Here is a 19,310-nt window from a genome sequence, read left to right on the forward strand (position 1 = left end):
TATATATATATATGAATATTCCTTATGCCAAATCTGAGACTGACTTTTGGATAAATGTTAAATGGTAAATATACGACTATTAAAAATACCCTATTGACTATTGTATACTTAAGATCCCCTCATAATTACAATTGCACAAAGATTAAAGTCCTATACAGAGGGTGCACTACTAGCTAGGTCTAAAATAAACATTTCCAATGATTTGGTAGCGAGTACATAGCAGCCTAATGACAGTTTGTTGACATTGTGTGTTGGGCTATCTGCAGTACCATTTCACAGTAATGCAGTGGCAACAAAAAAAGACATTTGACATTGCATATTGGGCTATCTACAGTACCATTTAACAGTGATACAGTAGTGTCAAAAGAATACATGTTATATTACTTATTTATAATAGCTTTTTAAAAATTAACAAACTTTTTGTTTCATCCAAAACATTAGAAAATATGTAAACTCTAGAAAATTCCAGGTTCTACAGAAAGTTTATTGCCAATAAGGAAAAAAGAAAATTGCATTGAATTTTCACATTTTGTCACTTTATCATACAGAGAAAGTGATGATGAGGAATCACGTAGTGGTGTTTCAACCAGTGCAAAGAAGCGAACTTCCAAAGATCGAGGTTCAGAGGATATCGGAAAAGTTGTCATTGTTGACATTAATGAAAAGAGGAAAAATAGCTGGTTTCCTGCTCTGGTAAGTTGCATAGAAAGCTAGAAATGTTTACATAGTATTAATAATAATATAACTAATATTGTAATTAATACCAAGTGCAATTTGATTTGATTTGATTTATTCGATATCAACAGAATAACATTACAAATCGGAACAACAATAAACAGAGAAACAAAAAAGAAAAAACAAGCATGTCATCTTTGTTGATATCTAGGATAACCCTCTAAATCCCAACACAGGATTTATTTCCAGAGGGGTCTGGAATTTTATTTTATTCACTGCAATCCAAAATGCATGTTCAGTACCTTAATGTAAGTTTTCACATAAGAAACATGAAAAGATGACATCACAATTAAACCTCCCTATTGCCCTGTAATTTATATTCACATTTTTTTCATAGGTTGTTCATCCTAAGAGAACAAAAGAGGTGACATCGAAAAATAATAACCTGATAGTGAAGTCCTTTAGAGACAACAAAATGTAAGTTTTTCCATAGTTCGGTTGCAATATTTATTGAGGAAATGATTGGAAAAATATTTTGGTTGAATTGTATAATTAATATTGTTTAGCATTATATATCGTATCCACTTACAGATTGTTCTGAATAAAACCATTTTGTTCCCAAGTCTGACTGACCCCACATTTTTTTTGCAAACTATTTTACTGATGTTGTACTCAGCATATCTGTAACCTTTTTTGCCAAAAAAAACAAGGATTAATGAATCTTGGTATAAAGTATTTTAAGTCCGATTTATGTAATTATAATAAAATATATAAATCTACTTTTATGTCCTTGTTATTTTTTTTTCTAGTCATAATATTGCCAAGAATAGCACGAAAGCCTTCACAACAAAAGACCATGTGTACAAAGGTGACAACAACAGCTTAAGAGCAGGTATGTACACAATTTTGAATGTTTTTAGGCCTGGATACACTTAATACTTTATTTTTTTTTGGCTGGTGCGACAGTGCCCTGATTTTCACTGTTAAATGGACAGTAAAATCTCCCAGAGTTACTCCCTCCTCTGTCCGAATTGCATTCAAAATTATAAAAATGTTGTTAGTCAAAGAGGTTGATTTTTCATATAGCATCTCAATGGTAAGACTCTTTGTGTGCTTTATTTGGATTTTCAAATCCAATTTTCAATGTTTTGTTAGAAAAGATCATTTGTTTGACGTCATCGCTACCAATTACGTTTGTAGTTCTCATTTGGGAGGATCAGAATTGAGAGATGTTCTTGCATGAACAAAGTTAAAATTTATGTGAATAGAAAGTTGTGTAATGCACTCCTTCATTTGAGTCCTATGTTAATACTGTGATGAAAAAGCTAACACGAAATCTCTTCTCCATATCTTGAGTTCTTGTGTATCATACTACAATAATATACATTATAATTTATTACTGTTTAGCTGTCAATAAGGCTGTGTCGTACATTGAGACCGGTAATCTACCAACTAATTGGGATAGTAGCATTATTAAAGAGGAGGACTTCCTTTTTGAATCCGACGAAGATATAGACAGTGAGGATGAGAGTGATGATGACTTTGACGTCGAAACTGATGCTTGGTTAGCATCCCTTTACAAATTTATGGAAGAGAGAGGTAAGTATATACTTCCTTTTACTGTATACAAAAACTCCAAAAGGTTTTATTGCTGTTCATTATATGTAAGTTATTATCCATCGTAGTAACACGCATATTTTCAGTCCCACTATGAAATGTCTATGGGTAAACAGAAATTTGTATCACTATACAACTAATTTTTCATCTATTTATTTAGGTATCAAAACATAAATCCATATAATTTAACTTGTTTACAGTTTATAATAAAATATTACATGCTACCACTCTAGTTATGAACAATTTTACAACCAACATGAAGAAAACTTAACAATTCTAGAGATACCAGGATAGGCAAGATTGAAAAACACTGTCATCCTGTCCAAACCAGAATTTACAGAAGCTCTTGACCAAAATTTTGTAACAATAAAAAGCAATAAGTACAAGAACCAAATGTTCTAAAAATTAGGCAGTGAAATAATTGTTTATTAATTAATTAGAAATTCAGAAATGTACTGTCAATTAATGTATTTTCATTCATTCATTCATTCTCATAGTATATTTATTTCAAAACTTAACAAACATACAGGTACTAACAACAATGAAAATGGTTTAAATAAGAATTGCCAAATATACATTGTTATAAAAACTAAATTGCCTTATATTAACAAGCAAAAAAAAAAAAAACACTAAAAATACTAATACTAAAAAATGCAAAGAGACACTGGCCAATTATAAACATACAAGTAGTAACAATATCACTTTAGTAAGCTTTATGAACAACTTATTTATTTCTCAAGGCACAAGTTACCTTAAAATACACCTCTGTTTCAAAGCACTGTGCGGTTACTAGGCACTCGCAACACCAATATGGATCATCTTCTCATAATCTTGTACTATTATTATTATTATTATTATTATTAGGTACACCGATTAATAAGCCACCAGTGTTAGGTTATCAGGATCTGAACCTGTTCAAATTGTACAAGTTAGTCCAGGACATGGGTGGGTGCCGAAAGGTGACTGACCATCAAAAGTGGCGGGAGATATCGTTTAAGATGGGCATACCAGTCATCAATTCATCCAGTCATCATAACATCAAAGGTTCCTACATAAAGTAAGTTTCTAATATTTCTGGTAAATTTCATAATTCAGTTATTTATTGCATTATTCAGTTTGTGCATACCTTTATATTTATGTCAGCCCTAAAGAAGAGTGCAAGAACTTGAAAAACATTTTAAATTTTAATCTTTCAACATTTATGGATTTTTGAAGTTACTACATTTATTTTGTTTAGTATGTTTTTGATACCATTGTACAACTGCAGTTTTAACTGCTTGAATTTTGTTTATTGTGTAATATTTTCTACTGTTAAATTGTTATTTTTGTCTTGTGTACTGTTATTGGTACTTAAGCTGTTGAATGACATGAAGTATAAACAAAATAAATAAAAAAAATTATAGAGGATTTTTATTTATTATTTCTAAAACAATATCCTTCTTTCAGATATTTACATGCATTTGAAGAATATAATCGAAAGCTTGGCCCAGGTCTCCCGGGCCCATTAACCAGAACAACAAGAAGGCGCTCATCATTTGAACGTCCTACACTTTCTCCCATTCGTCCACGCATGTCAAGAATGGCAGATGAGGATGGAGAAAGCGATAATGAGAGAGAGCCTCCTATGCTAAAGAGAAGAGTAAGTCTTTTGTATGATTACATATATAGAATATTATAACCTGCTCAGTTGTTTGTTTGAGTACTTATTTAAAAGAGAAAGTAAAAGATTTGTATTTTTTTCTGAAGGGTACAATTGCTGAACTAGATGAAACAGAGGATGTAAATGAAAAGCCTGCAAAAAAATCTGATAGACAGAACAAGAAAGATGACAAACAAAAGGCAAAGGATGTCAAAAAGGAAGAATTGTATAAGGATGAGGATCCTGAAGAAGTAGTAGAAAAACCTGGTAAAAGTAAAGGAAATGAACATAAACCAGAATCAAAGGTTAAAAACAAAGACTCTGTCAAGGCGGAAGCTAAGGACAAGCAAATTCCACATGTTAATGAGTGAGTTCTTCAAATAAATAAATTATCAATATTTAGTATTTATCTTTCTTGTATATATATTCAAAATCATGAATGTTTTGTTGTGCCTGTTTTCCAAAAGTTATGTGTTAGTTTTAGAGTAAACATGAGTTTCTATATGTTTGTAGAAGCATTGAAAACCAAACCCAAGAGACCGATACAGATTATCAACTTGGTGAAAAGATCAAGGTTCTCTATGGTAGAGGAAGAACTCAAAAGGTTTATGAAGCAAAAGTAAGTAATCATTTGTCATCACTATTCTCCCAATTCTTCATTCTGAGATAGTATTGCTTACTTTAATCTCATTTTTGGTGTTTGCTCTCACGTTAACATAATTTAACTGTTTTGGTTTGTTTTTTTTATTTATTCCAAATAATTTAGAATTTTATTTTTTAAAATTAGATAATCGAGATTGATGTAGAAGCACACTGGCAGAGGATGTATCGAGTTCATTATGTTGGTTGGAATATACGACATGATGAGTGGATTGGCAACAACAGAATTGTTGGTTCTGATGAGAGAGTAAAATTAAGGAAAAAACAAAAACAGGATAAAGAAAAGGAAAAGGAAAAGAAGTTAAAAGAAAAAGAAAAGAAAGAGAGAGAAGAAAAGGAAAGACTACAGCGTGAAGAGAAAGAAAGAATACAGAAAGAACAAGAAAAACTTTTAAAAGAGAAAAAGGAAAAAGAAAAGCAGGAAAAAGAGAGGCTGGACAAAGAAAGAATAAAAAAAGAGAAGGAAAAACTAGAAAAGGAAAGGAAAGAAAAAAATGAAAGAGAAGCTCGTGAAAAAGAACGGCTAGAAAAGGAGCAGGAAAAGTTGGAAAAAGAGCGAAAAAGGAAAGAAAAAGAGAAAGCTGAACAAGAAAAAAAGGAAAAAGAAGAGGAACGACAGCGGCAGAAGGAGGTTGAAATTGCCGAGAGTCTAGAAAGCAAGAAAAAAGAAAAGAAAGATGAGAGGCCAAAAGCAAAATCAAAGACAAAAACGAAAGAAGATCCAGAAGTATTGTCTACAGAAAAAAGTGACAAAGAGGACCAAACTGAAAAAGGTGATGTAGAGAGGCCTAAGACTCCTGGTAAACGAGGAAGACCATCACTTAAGTCCAACACTTCTCCAGCCATTAGTCGTAGTAATAGTACAACACGTAAAGTACCTTCACCAGTTTCATCAAAATCAACGAGAACACGTCGGTCAGATCGAAACAGTTTAAGTGACTCGCCATTTGCAGCTGGTCTTGAAGGTTAGCTAACGTTTTGCTCTTTTTCATCTGCATTTTATGACATTAATTTAATTTTTGGAAATCATTTGAGTAAGGAAAGAATACTTCAGAACTTAAGGCCTCTGGCCCATGATAATTGAAAATACAAAAAAAAATTTGTTTTCCATTTTTCAATTTGTCATTAATTTCAATATGTTGCTTGTGGCTTTCAATATTATGAACATAATTAGATAACTGAAAAAAAATAACCGTTTAAAATAAATAACCATTAATATGCCATCAGCCGATATGATTTAATGCAAAGTTCACTATTAAATGTCGAGTATGTTTTCTGTTTTTACAATTTATCTCATTAAAAGGAGAGAATCAACACTAAAAGAGATTCAAAGAAGAAAATATGTTTACAATATTAATTAATTCTTGTATGATATTTTTTATTACTTTTGTAGTCAAGCCAAGAACACGAAGAAGCTCGATACACTCTGATACGAAACTCAAGCAAGAGGAAGGCAAGTTTCATTTAAAACATTTTTGTTTCTATAATTTGTAAATGAACTTTATTACTAAATTATATTATAAATTGTAAATGGTAAAGAACAGGAATCTACAAGTGTGAAAGATTGCCCAAACCAAGATTCAAACCTGGAATCTTTTGCTGCTTATGCAGATGTCTTAACCAACTTGGTATTTGAATCCAATTTTAGGCATTTAATTAATTCAACACTAGTATTCGATGCATAAATGTGAAACAGCAATCGATGAAGACATACTTTTTAATGACAGATGTTACACGTACAGATTCCACTTTACCATTTACAAATTCCTCTATATTAATAAGGCATTACCGCAAAACGGTTTAGAGTTTTTATCCCTACTTGTAACATTATATAACAATTTATTGGAAGTTAATGGTTAATGGTTATCAATTTATAGAGCGCAAAATACAAAAAGTCTCTAAGCGCTATCAGGCAAGTGTAAAGATGGAACGGAAACCAAAACCACAAAATATAAAGAAGTGAAATTTGAATACCACGCCAGCACCCAAACCGAAGTATGGGGATACGCCCTCATTAATGGATATGGATGGTTAAATTTTCACCAGTATTTTAAGTGTATACAAAAAATATAGTCAACATTATTTATTTATTTGGCAACATTTTTTTTTCTCTTTCTTTTATTTGAATATATGAAGTAAGCAATCAAACAATTAATAAGTCAAATTTGACAAACTCAATAATTTACGATTAGTTACTTGATTGACACAGGCTTGTATTTGATAAACTAAAGATAAGTATAAGATGTAACTTATTTCAAGAATGCACTTAAATGTTGGAGTTTATTGTATTTCAGATTCTGAAAGTGAAAGTTCAAATTCAGTGAAAGACGAGGAGGAAAAAACAGAAGAAACAAAGGAGCCAGAAGAAGAGGAGGAAGAAGCACCTGCGAAAGAAATTGAGGTCACTGAAATGCAAGTAGATGAAAAAGAAGAACAAGAAGTTAAACAAGTGAAAAATGAACCTATCGAGGAGAAGGTAGAAATAAAGGAAGAAATTTTACCAATTGAAGTCCCTGTAGTCGAGGAGGCAGTTTTACCAGAACAGAAAGAGGTAGAAGAACCAGTCGAAGTTACTGCACCAAAGGCAAAAGAAAAAAAGAGGGAGAAGAAAGATGGAAAAACAAGAAAGAAAAAGGAAGGGAAAGGAAAGAAAGATAAAAAAGATCAGATAATAGAACAGTCAGAAGATAATGTATCTACCACTGCTCAATTAGAATCAAATATAATCAATCAAAACAGTGTAGAAAATGTAAAAGAAATAAAAGAAGAGGAGAAGAAAGTTATGAATAAACTGGAAAATGAAGAGGAACGTCCTAAAAAAGATTCAAAGTCAGAAGGCAAGAAATCTAGGAAGCGTAGACGATCAAAGAGTTCATTAGATAGGAAATTGAAAGCAAGTACAGAAGTTGAAAGTAAAGATAAAGAAAATGATGTGGAGGCTAAAAGGTTGTCTATTTCAATTAACTGCTCCAAGGAAGAAGCAGGAGCTGCTGCCTTAATGGACATTTACAACCCTAGCCAAAGTGCTTCAGCTCAAGAGAAGTTAGAAAGCATGGCGCAAACCAGTAAGTCATTAACACCTCCCACTACTCCAGAAAATTCACCGCCAAACCCATCTTCCCCAGCAGATCAGTCAATGGATATAGATATGAGGCAGGAAGAACCAAGCAATAGGAGTGATAGTGATGGAGTTATTGATGTTGCAAGTGTTACAGATGTCCAACCCATTGGCAATCACTCTCCACATTGTGATGCCAGTATTAGCTCCAACACTAGTGTAGATAGCAGCATGAATGGTATTGGCCAAGAGAAGCGCTCAGGAAGTTCAAAGAAACGGCGTCGCACCATTTCAGAGGGGGACACACCTAGTAAGAGGAAGAGACGCAGTCATAAACATTCCAGCCATCATGAAAAGAAGAAGCGGCACAGTAAAGAGCCAATAAGACACAGCAGCAGTGACACCGATGATACCACAAATAATGATTTAAAAGCAACGGCACAAAAGATACCTGTCTCTAAAACTGCAGAGCAGAATGGCAAGCCTGTACAACGACCAGGCCGGACACCAAAGTACAATTTCAGAGTCGGTAAGTATTTTTAGTTTTACGGCATACGTAGTACATCATCTGTTGTTGTAATTCATAATGGAATGCCAAGGGTCTTGATTTTGGTAGATCTTCTATTAGCTAGGTTTCTGCCAATCATGTTTGTATTAATGCACGGTAGTAATTTGATAAAATATTTATAAAAAAATTTATAAATATTTTTAGAATTTTCTTTTTTTTGAAAGTAAACTACTGTTGGTGCTTTAAAACTTCCAATTTTATGCAACCATGAGTAACTGAAAATGACCAAATAAAAAGTTGAAATAATGTTTCTTCTTTCTACAATGAAATTGTTTCTGTAGATGTACTTTTTAGAGTTGTGTTGTACTATCTTAGAAGGAACTTTATATACAGTATAATCAAATGTATATGACACTCTAGTGGCTTCAATTGAAAGTCTTGCCATGCTTTGTATTTCACAGATTTGTCCAATGTACATGATCAAGAAGAAAGAATAGCAATTATCCAACATCAACTGAATGAAATGCGTAAAATTTATCTGAGCCTTAAGAATGAAGTTGCGAGCATTGATCGAAGAAGGAAGAAGCTAAGGAGGAAAGAGAGGGAAGGAAGAGGTAAAGGTAATTTAAAATTTATGTAAAAATAAAAAAGTTATTATTGCATAATCACTTTTTTTATTTACAATACAAAAACTTCAAGTAAATTTTAAGATTTATAAAAGTGACTGCATATGAAAATTTGCTTATTAAATGGTTAATCTAGACTAACCGTGTATCCTCTGCTGTAGTGATATCTTAAAGGCAGTTGTTTGGTTCGGAAGGAAGGGGCTCCAATTTAGGTGTTTGTCAAATAATCAGTTCATAAGATGTAAACAAATGTTTGTGACAACGATGAGTGCATGCCTTTTACTATCCAGCACCATGTATAAAACAAATTTAAGCCTATTGTCATAATGTTACATACCGCATAAATTACAAATTGTCATTTTGTGTCCGTGGATAAGAATGTTTACTACTGGATTGTAAAGAAACTGTTCAAGTATTGCACACTAACTGTAAATTGACAGTTTGTTGTTGACTATGCAGAAGCCAGCCATGTGTAGAATGAAATTGACTTTTCCCACCAGCAAATCAACTCTAGAGTATATCAAGCATAATAATAATAATAATAATAATAATAATACAGTAATCAGGAAGGACCTAATTTATTATTGACATTGCAACATGCACACAACTGATAATAACAATCACTACTACTAGTAGTAGTCCCTTGTAGGTACACTTAATATTAGTAAGGCGAGCCTAAACTAAGACCAGGCCCCGGGGGTGTGGGGGGAAGGGAAGTGGTGCAGCTTAAGCTTCAACTGACACTGTGTTTTTAATAGGGAGCTATATTAAGAACCTATATTATTATTCTCGTCTTCAAAAGTTTTACCAAAAATCTATACCAAACACTGTGGTGGATTCAATCATTGAGTAAATAAATACATTGCTTGCATAGGAGCAATGGTCCTCACAGGGGTCTTGTTTAAAAACAATTTTCATACTTGTATCCCACACATGAAGGTTATCTTTTCCTTGTATCAGGTGGTTTACATTAAAAGAAAAAAAATGTTAATGCTTTTAACACCATTATTCAGATGATCATTGTAACTTTAATGAAAATTTTTAAAATGTTTGTACTTAATCTGCTTACACTTTATTAAAGATAACATTCAATTTTTATTTTTCTGTTTTCTTGCTGCAGTTGCTGCTGCTGCCACGATATCATCAGACCGACGGACATCAGACCGACATGGCAATGATACTTCATGACCCTGCTGACCAATCACAAGCAATTCCTTGCCATCTTTCGCCTTCCATCAATGTAGTAGGCAAATTGGTTTACATGTATAAAGTGCATTTTGTGGCCATATTTTGTATTCAATAAAATTATGTACTGTAGATGTTTTTTATTCATGTGAATATTGGTCAGTCAGTAATAGAAATGTGTACACCTTGCCTCCGTTCAGGTATATTACACATTGTTGTGATCATGTAAAAAGTATTAGTATACGTATTTGAGCTCAAAATTTTGGTCTCAATGCAAATACCATTGTGTGCATTCATGTACATAGATAAGTATTCCAGTTGCTAATGTTGGAGAAGAAATAGAATGTATCTTTTTAAACAATTGAGGTATTGAATATCTTCAGTAAAGTAAGTGTTTGCAATTTCTGGATGAGGTTTGTAACCTAAATTCTTCATCTAATCTTCTCAATTGAAGTTGTCTTCTTGATTGAAGTTGTTCTTTTAACAGAAAGTGTTCTGCCAGTTTTAAGAGCACTGTTTAAATACAGCTCCTGGTTACCTTCAATTAAAATTGTCTAAAGCTTTGTCCAGACTGCTGTCACAATGTGCCTATATATGGACATGATGTGCCTATATATGGTTAGTGTGCCTATATATGGTCATGATGTACCTATATATGGTCATGATGTGCCTATATATGATCAGTGTGCCTGTATATGGTCAGTGTGCCTATATATGGTCATGATGTGCCTATATATGGTCATAATGTGCCTATATATGGTGATGTCATCATGACCATATTTAGGCATGTCACATGTTTTTGCCAAATAGAATTTGATAGTCTGCACAGTGCTTTAGATCTGATTTGCAGACAGAACTCATTTGTTGATATGGAACAAATTAATACATTTTTGAAAATTAACTATTATTTAAATTTCATTGTAAAAATTGAACCTTTCATTTGTGTTAATTCCAATGCAGTAACTTGTTTTAGCACAAAGATATTTTAAGTATGTATATAGCAGATTGATTTAACTTTTTTAGTAATCATGTACAGGTGCTTAGATATAAATATTTTTGTTTGATCTGGGGTATATGTGATAATTTAATGTGCTTTGTTTCATCATACTCTACAGCATTAATGTCAGTTACACACTAATGCTGACTAGACAGCATGAGTATAGCTGGCAGCTACAATATAATTTAATATAATACTTGTTATTAAAATTCAAAACTTCATTGCTTCAAACCATGTAAACACCTGTAATACTTAAAAATATTTTTTTTTTGAATTACAAAATTGCAGTTGTATTGTCAGCCTACAATACATTATTCAGTGCTATTTCAATTTCGTTTCCATTATGTCATCATTCCATACAGGTTCTCTTATTTTCTAAGAATCAACATATTAATGCCTGTTTATACTGCAATATTAACAAGGACTATAAGCAATTGCCAATCATCAGTCGAATATGTTAAGCTCCCTGGGGAAGTACTTAATTATTCTGCAGCTAGTAATCAGTTCAGTAGCATTCAAACCTACTAGGTACCCACTTATTCTCCTGGACCTTAGCAACAATATCCAAGGAATGGGGCTTAGCAGGAAATGTCCATTAAACCCCTTCCTCCAGGCTGAGTGAAAAATCACAACTCAAGCTATTTCACACACACACGTGATTATTTTCTTAATTCATGCAGTATAACTCATGAATAAATATACAAATTTAAAGTTTTTTTTTTAAGCATTTCCAAAATAATGATTATCATTTAGTTAAAGTATAGAGTTACAGTAGTTAACTTTTATTCCCAATGGCTTATATAAGGTGTAACAATTATGAATTTATTAAAACATCACAATGGACATATGTACAGTATACCATCAAAGTGTATGTAGTATTTTTAAGTACAGTATATATATATATTATTTTTTACCAGGGATAATAAATGTTTTCTGTTGTGCTTACACAATATAAGACCACCTGGTATTATGAACTATGTAGATTCTTTAAATGCAACAAAGTGTATTGTAGAGGTGAGCTATTGCTAGAATGTTGGTAATTTTTCTGCACAGTTTAAATTACATATTACAGTAATAAGTATTTTCTTATTTTGAAGTACTGTACTCTGTTTAATAGTGTACTAAAGAGGATTTGTAAATATATATTTGGTCTCAATTTGTTTTATTTATCAATATTTTGTTAGATATGAATTTGAATATGGACATAATTTATGTTATGTAGATGAATCAAACACAATTTTTACATTGATTATTTGTGAATTTGGAATTGATTCCATTCACAGAATTTCACTATATTTCTCATGTAATTGCGAATTTCTTGTATTAGTTTACCAATTATTTATACGGTGCCAAGAACAGAAGGTATTAATAAAATTTTAAAATATAGTGAGAATGCATCAGTTGGCTTCCTTTTCCCTCCCCCCTCCCCCTCCCAAATTGTCAATTTATATATGACAATATGTTAGCAATATAAGTGGCATTTATGTGCTGTATATTTTAGGGATAAGAAAAAATAAATGAAATGTTGGGTGTTTTGCCAGAGGCTCGATAAATTTTAGTTTTGATATGTGTATAGACTGACAAATGACTACTACTGTATCGGTCTTTTCTCGCAAATAGGGAGTTTTCTCAAGATTACGAAAACGATAGCTAATACGGATACGTCATCAAATTTGTATACAAACCCTTCCCCTACAGTAATATATGTCATAAAATTGGGGATTCATGCTTTTTACAAGGGTCATGGGTCATAGTGAGCTCGTACAGCGTACTGTCAAGAATGTTTTAGGCACGAATGACGATAATGACGTATTCGTTATCGTTTTCGTAAGGTTGCAAAAAAACGAATACGAATACTACGTCATCTACGTAATCGTCATTCGTTCCTAAAACATTCTTAATACATATACGAGCTGTATATGATCGTTGTGGCAGGTGTGCTACTGTGTATTGTAGATGGATTGACTAAAAAATTATGGCCTAACCGTTTTCGTTAGCTTGCGAAACCTCCCTATTAATAACATGTTATACAATTTGTGTTTATTATGTTGTTGCTGAAACGAAGTAATGTACAGGATAATAAATAGAACAACGATGTGCACTAAAATGTTATAAAGAACAATGTGGCACTAGCAAGTAATAACAAGTTACGGATGATTCACTTCCAGCCATTCATAGTATTTCTGTATTGGAAGCTTGCATAAATCGCTAATGTTTGTGTATATCTTTTTAAAGGAATGGATTAGCCGTTTTTATCTCGCGTGTTTGCTATTTTATTGCTCGCTTTTCAACATCACGAAGTGATGACATTTAATGTATTTAAGTCTATTTTGTATATATTTCTAATATGAAATATATGTACTTGTTCGTCGGTGTCATTTATAAATCAATATGTTTATTTTGCTTTTATATTACAATACATTTCATTATATTCGATACAGTATTATGGTGTATGAAGCATAGGCTAGCGCTTTAACGAAAAGTTCCTTTATTCATTTGTATGAAAGGTGTCTGGTGGGATGCGAACCTGCAACATTTCGCTATGAAGTCAAGTGTCGTACCCATTAGATCTCAGACACCTATAGGATGTACTGTAGGCCTACGTACAAATTTAACCCCCAAGCACTTTCATACAACTGACTCAAACCAGCATTTTGATGGCCTTATTTAGGCCTAATAGATTTCTGAAACGCATCATTTGTGAAAAATTCCATTCATTTTGGTGAATGAAGGGACCTGAAGATTAACGTTTTATGTTCATTGCATGTGCGGGCTTATATTTTTGTTCCGAATGGATAAATCGGAGAGAAGCAGTAGCATATACACATTATTTATAGGGAAATGATACCAAGAAATTCACTCGATCCATCTCATAAACAAACTACTTTAAAGTGTCAACCATCAAAGAATAAATTATTTGACGCTCCGTGACTAAACTTAAATGTGACTGTTTACTGTTCGCTAGTTAGAATAATATTACGTGTAGGTCTACTTGTTATTATCACGTACTTACGTCATAGCATCACGTACGTACATGATATTATTACGAACGATAGTAATAGAAACCTTTTGGTGGAAGGTAAGTTAAACCTTATTTACCCAACGTGAATCATGATTGCTCCGCATATTTTATGAAAAATGTATATTTTGAAAACTGTTGAGCTATAAACTGAACAATAAACTATTGTTTATTGCATATATTCAATGTGGATTTCATGGAGTAGGACTATAACCAAATATTGCAATTTTAGCCCTTAGGTTAAAAGCAGAACATGATTCGGTTTTAGAATGATAAAACAATGTTTTGGTCATTGCAGGTAAATTTACATGATGAGTAACTTAGTAGTACACTTTTTGACTCGAAATGCCAACAGACTACATGCTATGCGATGGATTAGGAGCCTTCACATTAAAATGTCAATAATACACGTTCCTGCAGTCTTTATGTTTGGAAAGACGTCGTCTGTGAGGTCTTTTTCGAGAAAAGTGTCTTCAACGTCATCCAAGTTAATCGGCAAGAGTGGCAACGATAATGGTTTCAATAAACTACAGGCAGTTTTTGCGTCAGATGATGGTAAATTTGTAAACGTTTCATGGAATGATGGTCGTGTGACGCATTATCCGTACATTTGGCTAAGGGATAACTGCCGTTGCAAACATTGCTATGATTTCAATCTCAATGAAAGAGTATTTTCTTTAAGAGACATTAATGCAAGTGCAACATTACATTTTTCTGAGTTGGCTGAAGACAGTACTTTAAAACTACATGATACAAGCGGGCATACTACAGTCATTCATCCCTCATGGTTAAAAGACCGAAATGTTGGAGAGATCAGGAGTGATCCTCTCATAAAACAAATACACTGGGGGTCTGATGTGATGACATATTTGCCAAGATTCCAATACGATGATGTAATAAATAATAGCACTACCCTCTATAAGTGGATGAAATGCACCAAAGAATATGGCTTATCTTGGATTAAAGGAGCGCCGACGCAAAACGACGAGCTCAGGACACTTGGGAAAAGACTTGCCCATCTTAGAGAAACATTTTACGGGTGAGTTGTAGAGTACATTAAAACGACCAATTTAAAATGTTATTTCTTTTTGTTATGTTATTAAAAAGGTGTTTTTCCTCATCCACGACAAACCCTCTCTATACAAACTCTCCATTCACTATTGAAAAGTATTTAAACGTATGACTAGACTACTGGTGAAAACAGGAGATGCATATGGTCTCGAAGTGGGATGATTATTTTAGAAAAAAAAATATTTGAAAATAAAATTAAAACTCTATGTATTCTGATTTAATTACTGTAGGTCAGTTTTCGTGATCTTCCACAAAATGTCTTAGAATAACTGCCATTTTTATCGATGACCGTGTGCTCGTGAAATCAACTACTGTAGTAAAAATCCATGCATAGGTCTAACATACCCGGTAGGGTGTCTTTTACAGTAGCGTTACAAAATGAACTGTTGCGTAACTGTTTCACTGGGGAAATCTAACGCTACTGTAAGCCTCATTACAATTATTAAAATGCTTTTTAGTAAAAAAAAAAAGAAAAAAGAAAGAAAGAAAAGAAAGAAGGAATGCGGTATTTAGGTGAGCATCTATTTCGTATGTAGGTATAAATCGTGTTAGTATATGAATAAGGGGTAGCAGGGCGGATCCATCTGAATTAAATAAAACACATGTGTAAAGGAGCGAGTTCTGTTTAGGAGTCAACAAGGGTGTTCTGCTACTCAGGATGGGTTCGCAAGGGTGAGTTTATAGTACTATAGATTTTTTGTTGAAAATACTTTTCACATGATGTGTCTAAACGAATTTTATAAATCTAATAAAAAGAAAGGATCGATTTACCATATTTTGTTGCATTTACTTTTAGATGGCTACTAATAAACACGATTTATTTCTCATTTTAGTGTTGTTTCGCGAGTCGAATCGAAAGCAGATCCATTCTTTTTGGGCTATACTTCAAAGGAGTTACCTTTGCACACAGACTACACGTATGGAGCCAACATTCCAGGGGTAATACGAATTATTATGCCAAACATAAATTTTCAAATTGTCTTCATCAAAAAATTTTGCTAAACGTTAAAGGCAATATAAGAAGAGTAAACCTGTGGTTAGTGAAATTTGCTAGAATATTTGTTAGATCGAAGAATGTAGATAAAAAAAACTGATCATTTCTATCCGTTTCATTTTTAATGTTGATCTTTTATCAGTTCGCCTTTTATGAGCAATTCATTTTTTTTTCGTTTCAATGTTTAAGATTTTCCACAGTCTTTTAAAAAAAAGTGGGATACAGACATTATTTATAGCCATCAATATTTCAATTAAATACATCACTTCTGTTTTTATAGATTGTTTTTCTGCATGGAATAAAATGTGCGCCCTCGGGTGGTAAAAGCTGGTTGGTTGATGGGTTTAAATTGGCAAAAGATCTCAAGAAGAATGATCCAACTGCATTCAAGATGTTATCTACTGGTATACTGAACTACGAAATGAATGGATTTGATATTGGGCAACAATTTGATCACAGGTGTAATACTCAGGTTATAAGGTAAACATTTCAATTCAAAATAACGTTTGTAGTCTTAGAGAGTAAAACTGGCAAAACACTATACTGTAGCATAAGCAGAAGCTTCCATTCACACGGTCAAATTAGGCCTACTATTTGAACGAAAGTTTTATATTAATAGTAGGCCTATGTAATATTGATAATAATAATAATAATAATAATATTAATAATAATAATAATAATAATAATATTATATTCTTATTAATTTTTATAATCATTTTATTATTAGGCCTAATATTATCATTACAATTAAATTAATAATCAAAATAATAATTATTGTATTGTTTTAATCTGAAGAGTCAATTGGCGCGGTGATGTTGACAAGATTGCATACAATGACTATGCACGGACAGAGTATTTGACTAACATCTCTGTTGATGACATGCCAGCGTATTATGAAGCATTGACTAAATTTATCTCCATGGCCTACTCCCAAGAATACCTTCTAGAAGCTATGATTGAGGAAGGCAAGTGTAGAATTTTCAATTATTGATGAAAAATTCATTAAGCCTATACTAGCATTATTAATGCTACTTATTATTACTACTGTTCTTTTTAATTTTCTTTTATACATTTTCACTTGCAGCTTACACTACTGCAACACTCCCGATAGAAGCTTGAAACATAAACAAACATATAGGCCTATTAAACTAATATAATAAATTGATATTCTGGCACCTTTTATTTTCTTAAGGCGAGAATTTTTTGTATACTTGTTTGGCTAACTTATTTCGTCAGAGGATGGCTGAAAAAAAAAACTTTTGTTTTCTCATTTAGCAATTAGTTTTTCCAAAAACATCCAGACGGAGGAGAAAATATAAAGAAAACTTTTATTGGTGAATATATACAGTGTAATATTGGGATTATTGTTAAATGCTTTAAATTTATGTAGGCCTAGGCCTAATTAGGAAAAATACGCATAGGGGCCTATCTGATTTTTGGAGATTTTATGGCAGCGGTGAGCGTAATAGAAAAAAAGAAAACAAAACTTGTATGAAATTTCCAATTTTTCGTGGCGGCGGGTGCGCTAATAACCCAAAAATAAAATTTTTTATTCAAAATCAGTATTATTGGCGGGCGGCGGGTTCGCTGAACAAGGTATAAAAAAGAGTCTCGCCTAAGCAGCGCTTCTTAATCATGGTGGTGGTTGTAAATCTAGGATATAAAATACTAGGAAAATACAAAATTTAAAACTAATAAAGATTCGAATTATTATCAATATATTATTATAAATATTTTTCATAAAGTTAGACCTACTTTCAATTAATAATTGTTTATTTTTTCCCGCAATAGGTGACATTGTAGCGATCGACAACCTTCGTCTGCTTCACGGACGTGACAAATATGAAATCTCAGATGGTAAAGGGCGCTATGTTGAAAGTATTTATATTGATATGGATGACTTTAACTCCCGTTTGCGTGTTTTGAGCCAGAGTTTCTAAAATATAAACAAAATACAGTGTATATTATACGGTGTGAAAAAGAAAACATTAACTTGATTTGAATATTATTACTATGGGTTCCCACCTGCGACCTACAGGCTTTTCCAGCTTAACCACAGCTCTTATGTGGGAGCGTTTCAGTCAGTGACTTGAAAAGATTTACGCCCGAAAGACCTCGTCTTTATTTTCTCAATAGGCCTTAATTTATTTTATATAAACAATTTGTCTATGCAACAACTCTATTTTCCTGTGTGGGTCAGTCAATGTAGGTGGGAAAATATGTATTATGCTTGGGGTTCAAGTGTTAGAATAGTTGGAGCACCACGATGTTTTAACCAGGGTTGCCATTTGGCCTTTTTGACGGCCAGATTCCTCAAATCTGGCCGTATAAAAATTTGCCTGGCCGTAACGTTTGAAAATTCATTTGGCCGAATTTTTGAATTTACATTTTTTTTCAATACAGGCCTAATATAACAGACTTGTTTTGGATATGTTGTTTTTGTTAGCTTAAATTCTATATTTGAGTCTAATCACAGTGGCGGATCCAGGGGGTTCAGCGGGTGGGGGTTCGTCCCCCCCCCCCACTTCTGGGAAGAAATGTAACAAAACACTATGGGTCCTGGCTTACAAAATTCATGCTAACTAGACGCGGATCCAGACCTTCGCCCACTTCGCCCAAGCGAAGGTTAGGGTGAGAATTCAAAATAAAATTTTTTCCAACAATCATACTTACTTTCCTTGACACTTATTTTGAACATTACCATTAGAAAAATGTTTAAAACTCCACACTATCCTATACCTTACACTTTTAAACTGATTGTACTGTAGGCCCTACCAGAAAGAGAGGTACGGTACATTCCCAATACATTATGGTCTTCCACTTCTATAGCACATGATACAGTGCATAGCAAACGTTATGTAACCACTAATAATAATCAGGTCCAGTGGCGTAGGGCGTAAGTATGGGCAGTGCAGTCAGTGCACAGCACTGGGGCCCGGGGCTATTGGGGGATCATTGAATAGGTATAATGATCTAAAAATGTAACTTTAAAAAAATCCTATTCAAACTTTAAAAGGATCCTTCAATAATATTAGGTTTTAGAGGCTATAGTTATTGATTATATTCATTACAATTTACCTATTAGGCCTACCTATTTCCCAAACGCTGCAAGTAAAAATAAAAACAACAATACAAGCCCTTACGTATACGATGGACTAATATACTTTTTGAAATCACATTTCTAAAGCAATACAATATCGTCACGCACCTTTTGTGTTTGTGGTACAGTATTTTAAAGTTGGTTCAACTATTATTGTGTAC

The 19,310-nt window shown here is 32.9% G+C and overlaps 2 protein-coding genes across 4 annotated transcripts in view; both read left to right on the top strand.

The window, feature by feature from the left end:
- The window catches only part of LOC117110551 (AT-rich interactive domain-containing protein 4B-like), a 17,659-nt gene extending 7,019 nt beyond the window's left edge, over nucleotides 1-10,640 (top strand). The window contains exons 7-19 of one of the 3 annotated variants that reach the window (XM_033253318.1): nucleotides 549-693; nucleotides 1,073-1,152; nucleotides 1,485-1,567; nucleotides 2,083-2,274; nucleotides 3,157-3,349; nucleotides 3,739-3,931; nucleotides 4,039-4,298; nucleotides 4,448-4,550; nucleotides 4,719-5,556; nucleotides 5,985-6,044; nucleotides 6,886-8,178; nucleotides 8,619-8,777; nucleotides 9,904-10,640. In XM_033253318.1, the coding sequence (XP_033109209.1) occupies nucleotides 549-693; nucleotides 1,073-1,152; nucleotides 1,485-1,567; nucleotides 2,083-2,274; nucleotides 3,157-3,349; nucleotides 3,739-3,931; nucleotides 4,039-4,298; nucleotides 4,448-4,550; nucleotides 4,719-5,556; nucleotides 5,985-6,044; nucleotides 6,886-8,178; nucleotides 8,619-8,777; nucleotides 9,904-9,971 (3,667 nt within the window). In that variant the 3' untranslated portion in view covers nucleotides 9,972-10,640. Of the gene's footprint in view, nucleotides 1-548; nucleotides 694-1,072; nucleotides 1,153-1,484; nucleotides 1,568-2,082; nucleotides 2,275-3,156; nucleotides 3,350-3,738; nucleotides 3,932-4,038; nucleotides 4,299-4,444; nucleotides 4,551-4,718; nucleotides 5,557-5,984; nucleotides 6,045-6,885; nucleotides 8,179-8,618; nucleotides 8,778-9,903 lie in introns of all 3 variants that reach the window. The other 2 variants (XM_033253309.1, XM_033253321.1) reach the window with 2 other exon arrangements.
- Nucleotides 10,641-14,177: 3,537 nt separating this feature from the next.
- LOC117109582 (gamma-butyrobetaine dioxygenase-like) lies at nucleotides 14,178-18,448 on the top strand. Its single transcript, XM_033251955.1, has 5 exons — nucleotides 14,178-15,023; nucleotides 15,889-15,994; nucleotides 16,330-16,529; nucleotides 16,845-17,014; nucleotides 17,841-18,448. Exons 1-5 carry the CDS (start codon nucleotides 14,293-14,295, stop codon nucleotides 17,987-17,989), a joined length of 1,356 nt encoding a protein of 451 aa, XP_033107846.1. The 5' UTR covers nucleotides 14,178-14,292; the 3' UTR covers nucleotides 17,990-18,448.
- The last annotated feature ends 862 nt before the right edge of the window (nucleotides 18,449-19,310 follow it).

The sequence above is a fragment of the Anneissia japonica genome, unplaced genomic scaffold, assembly GCF_011630105.1.
Source record: "Anneissia japonica isolate Jap-2015-1 unplaced genomic scaffold, ASM1163010v1 scaffold1511_len2985839_cov193, whole genome shotgun sequence".
In the NCBI taxonomy this organism is placed as follows: Eukaryota; Metazoa; Echinodermata; class Crinoidea; order Comatulida; family Comatulidae; genus Anneissia; species Anneissia japonica.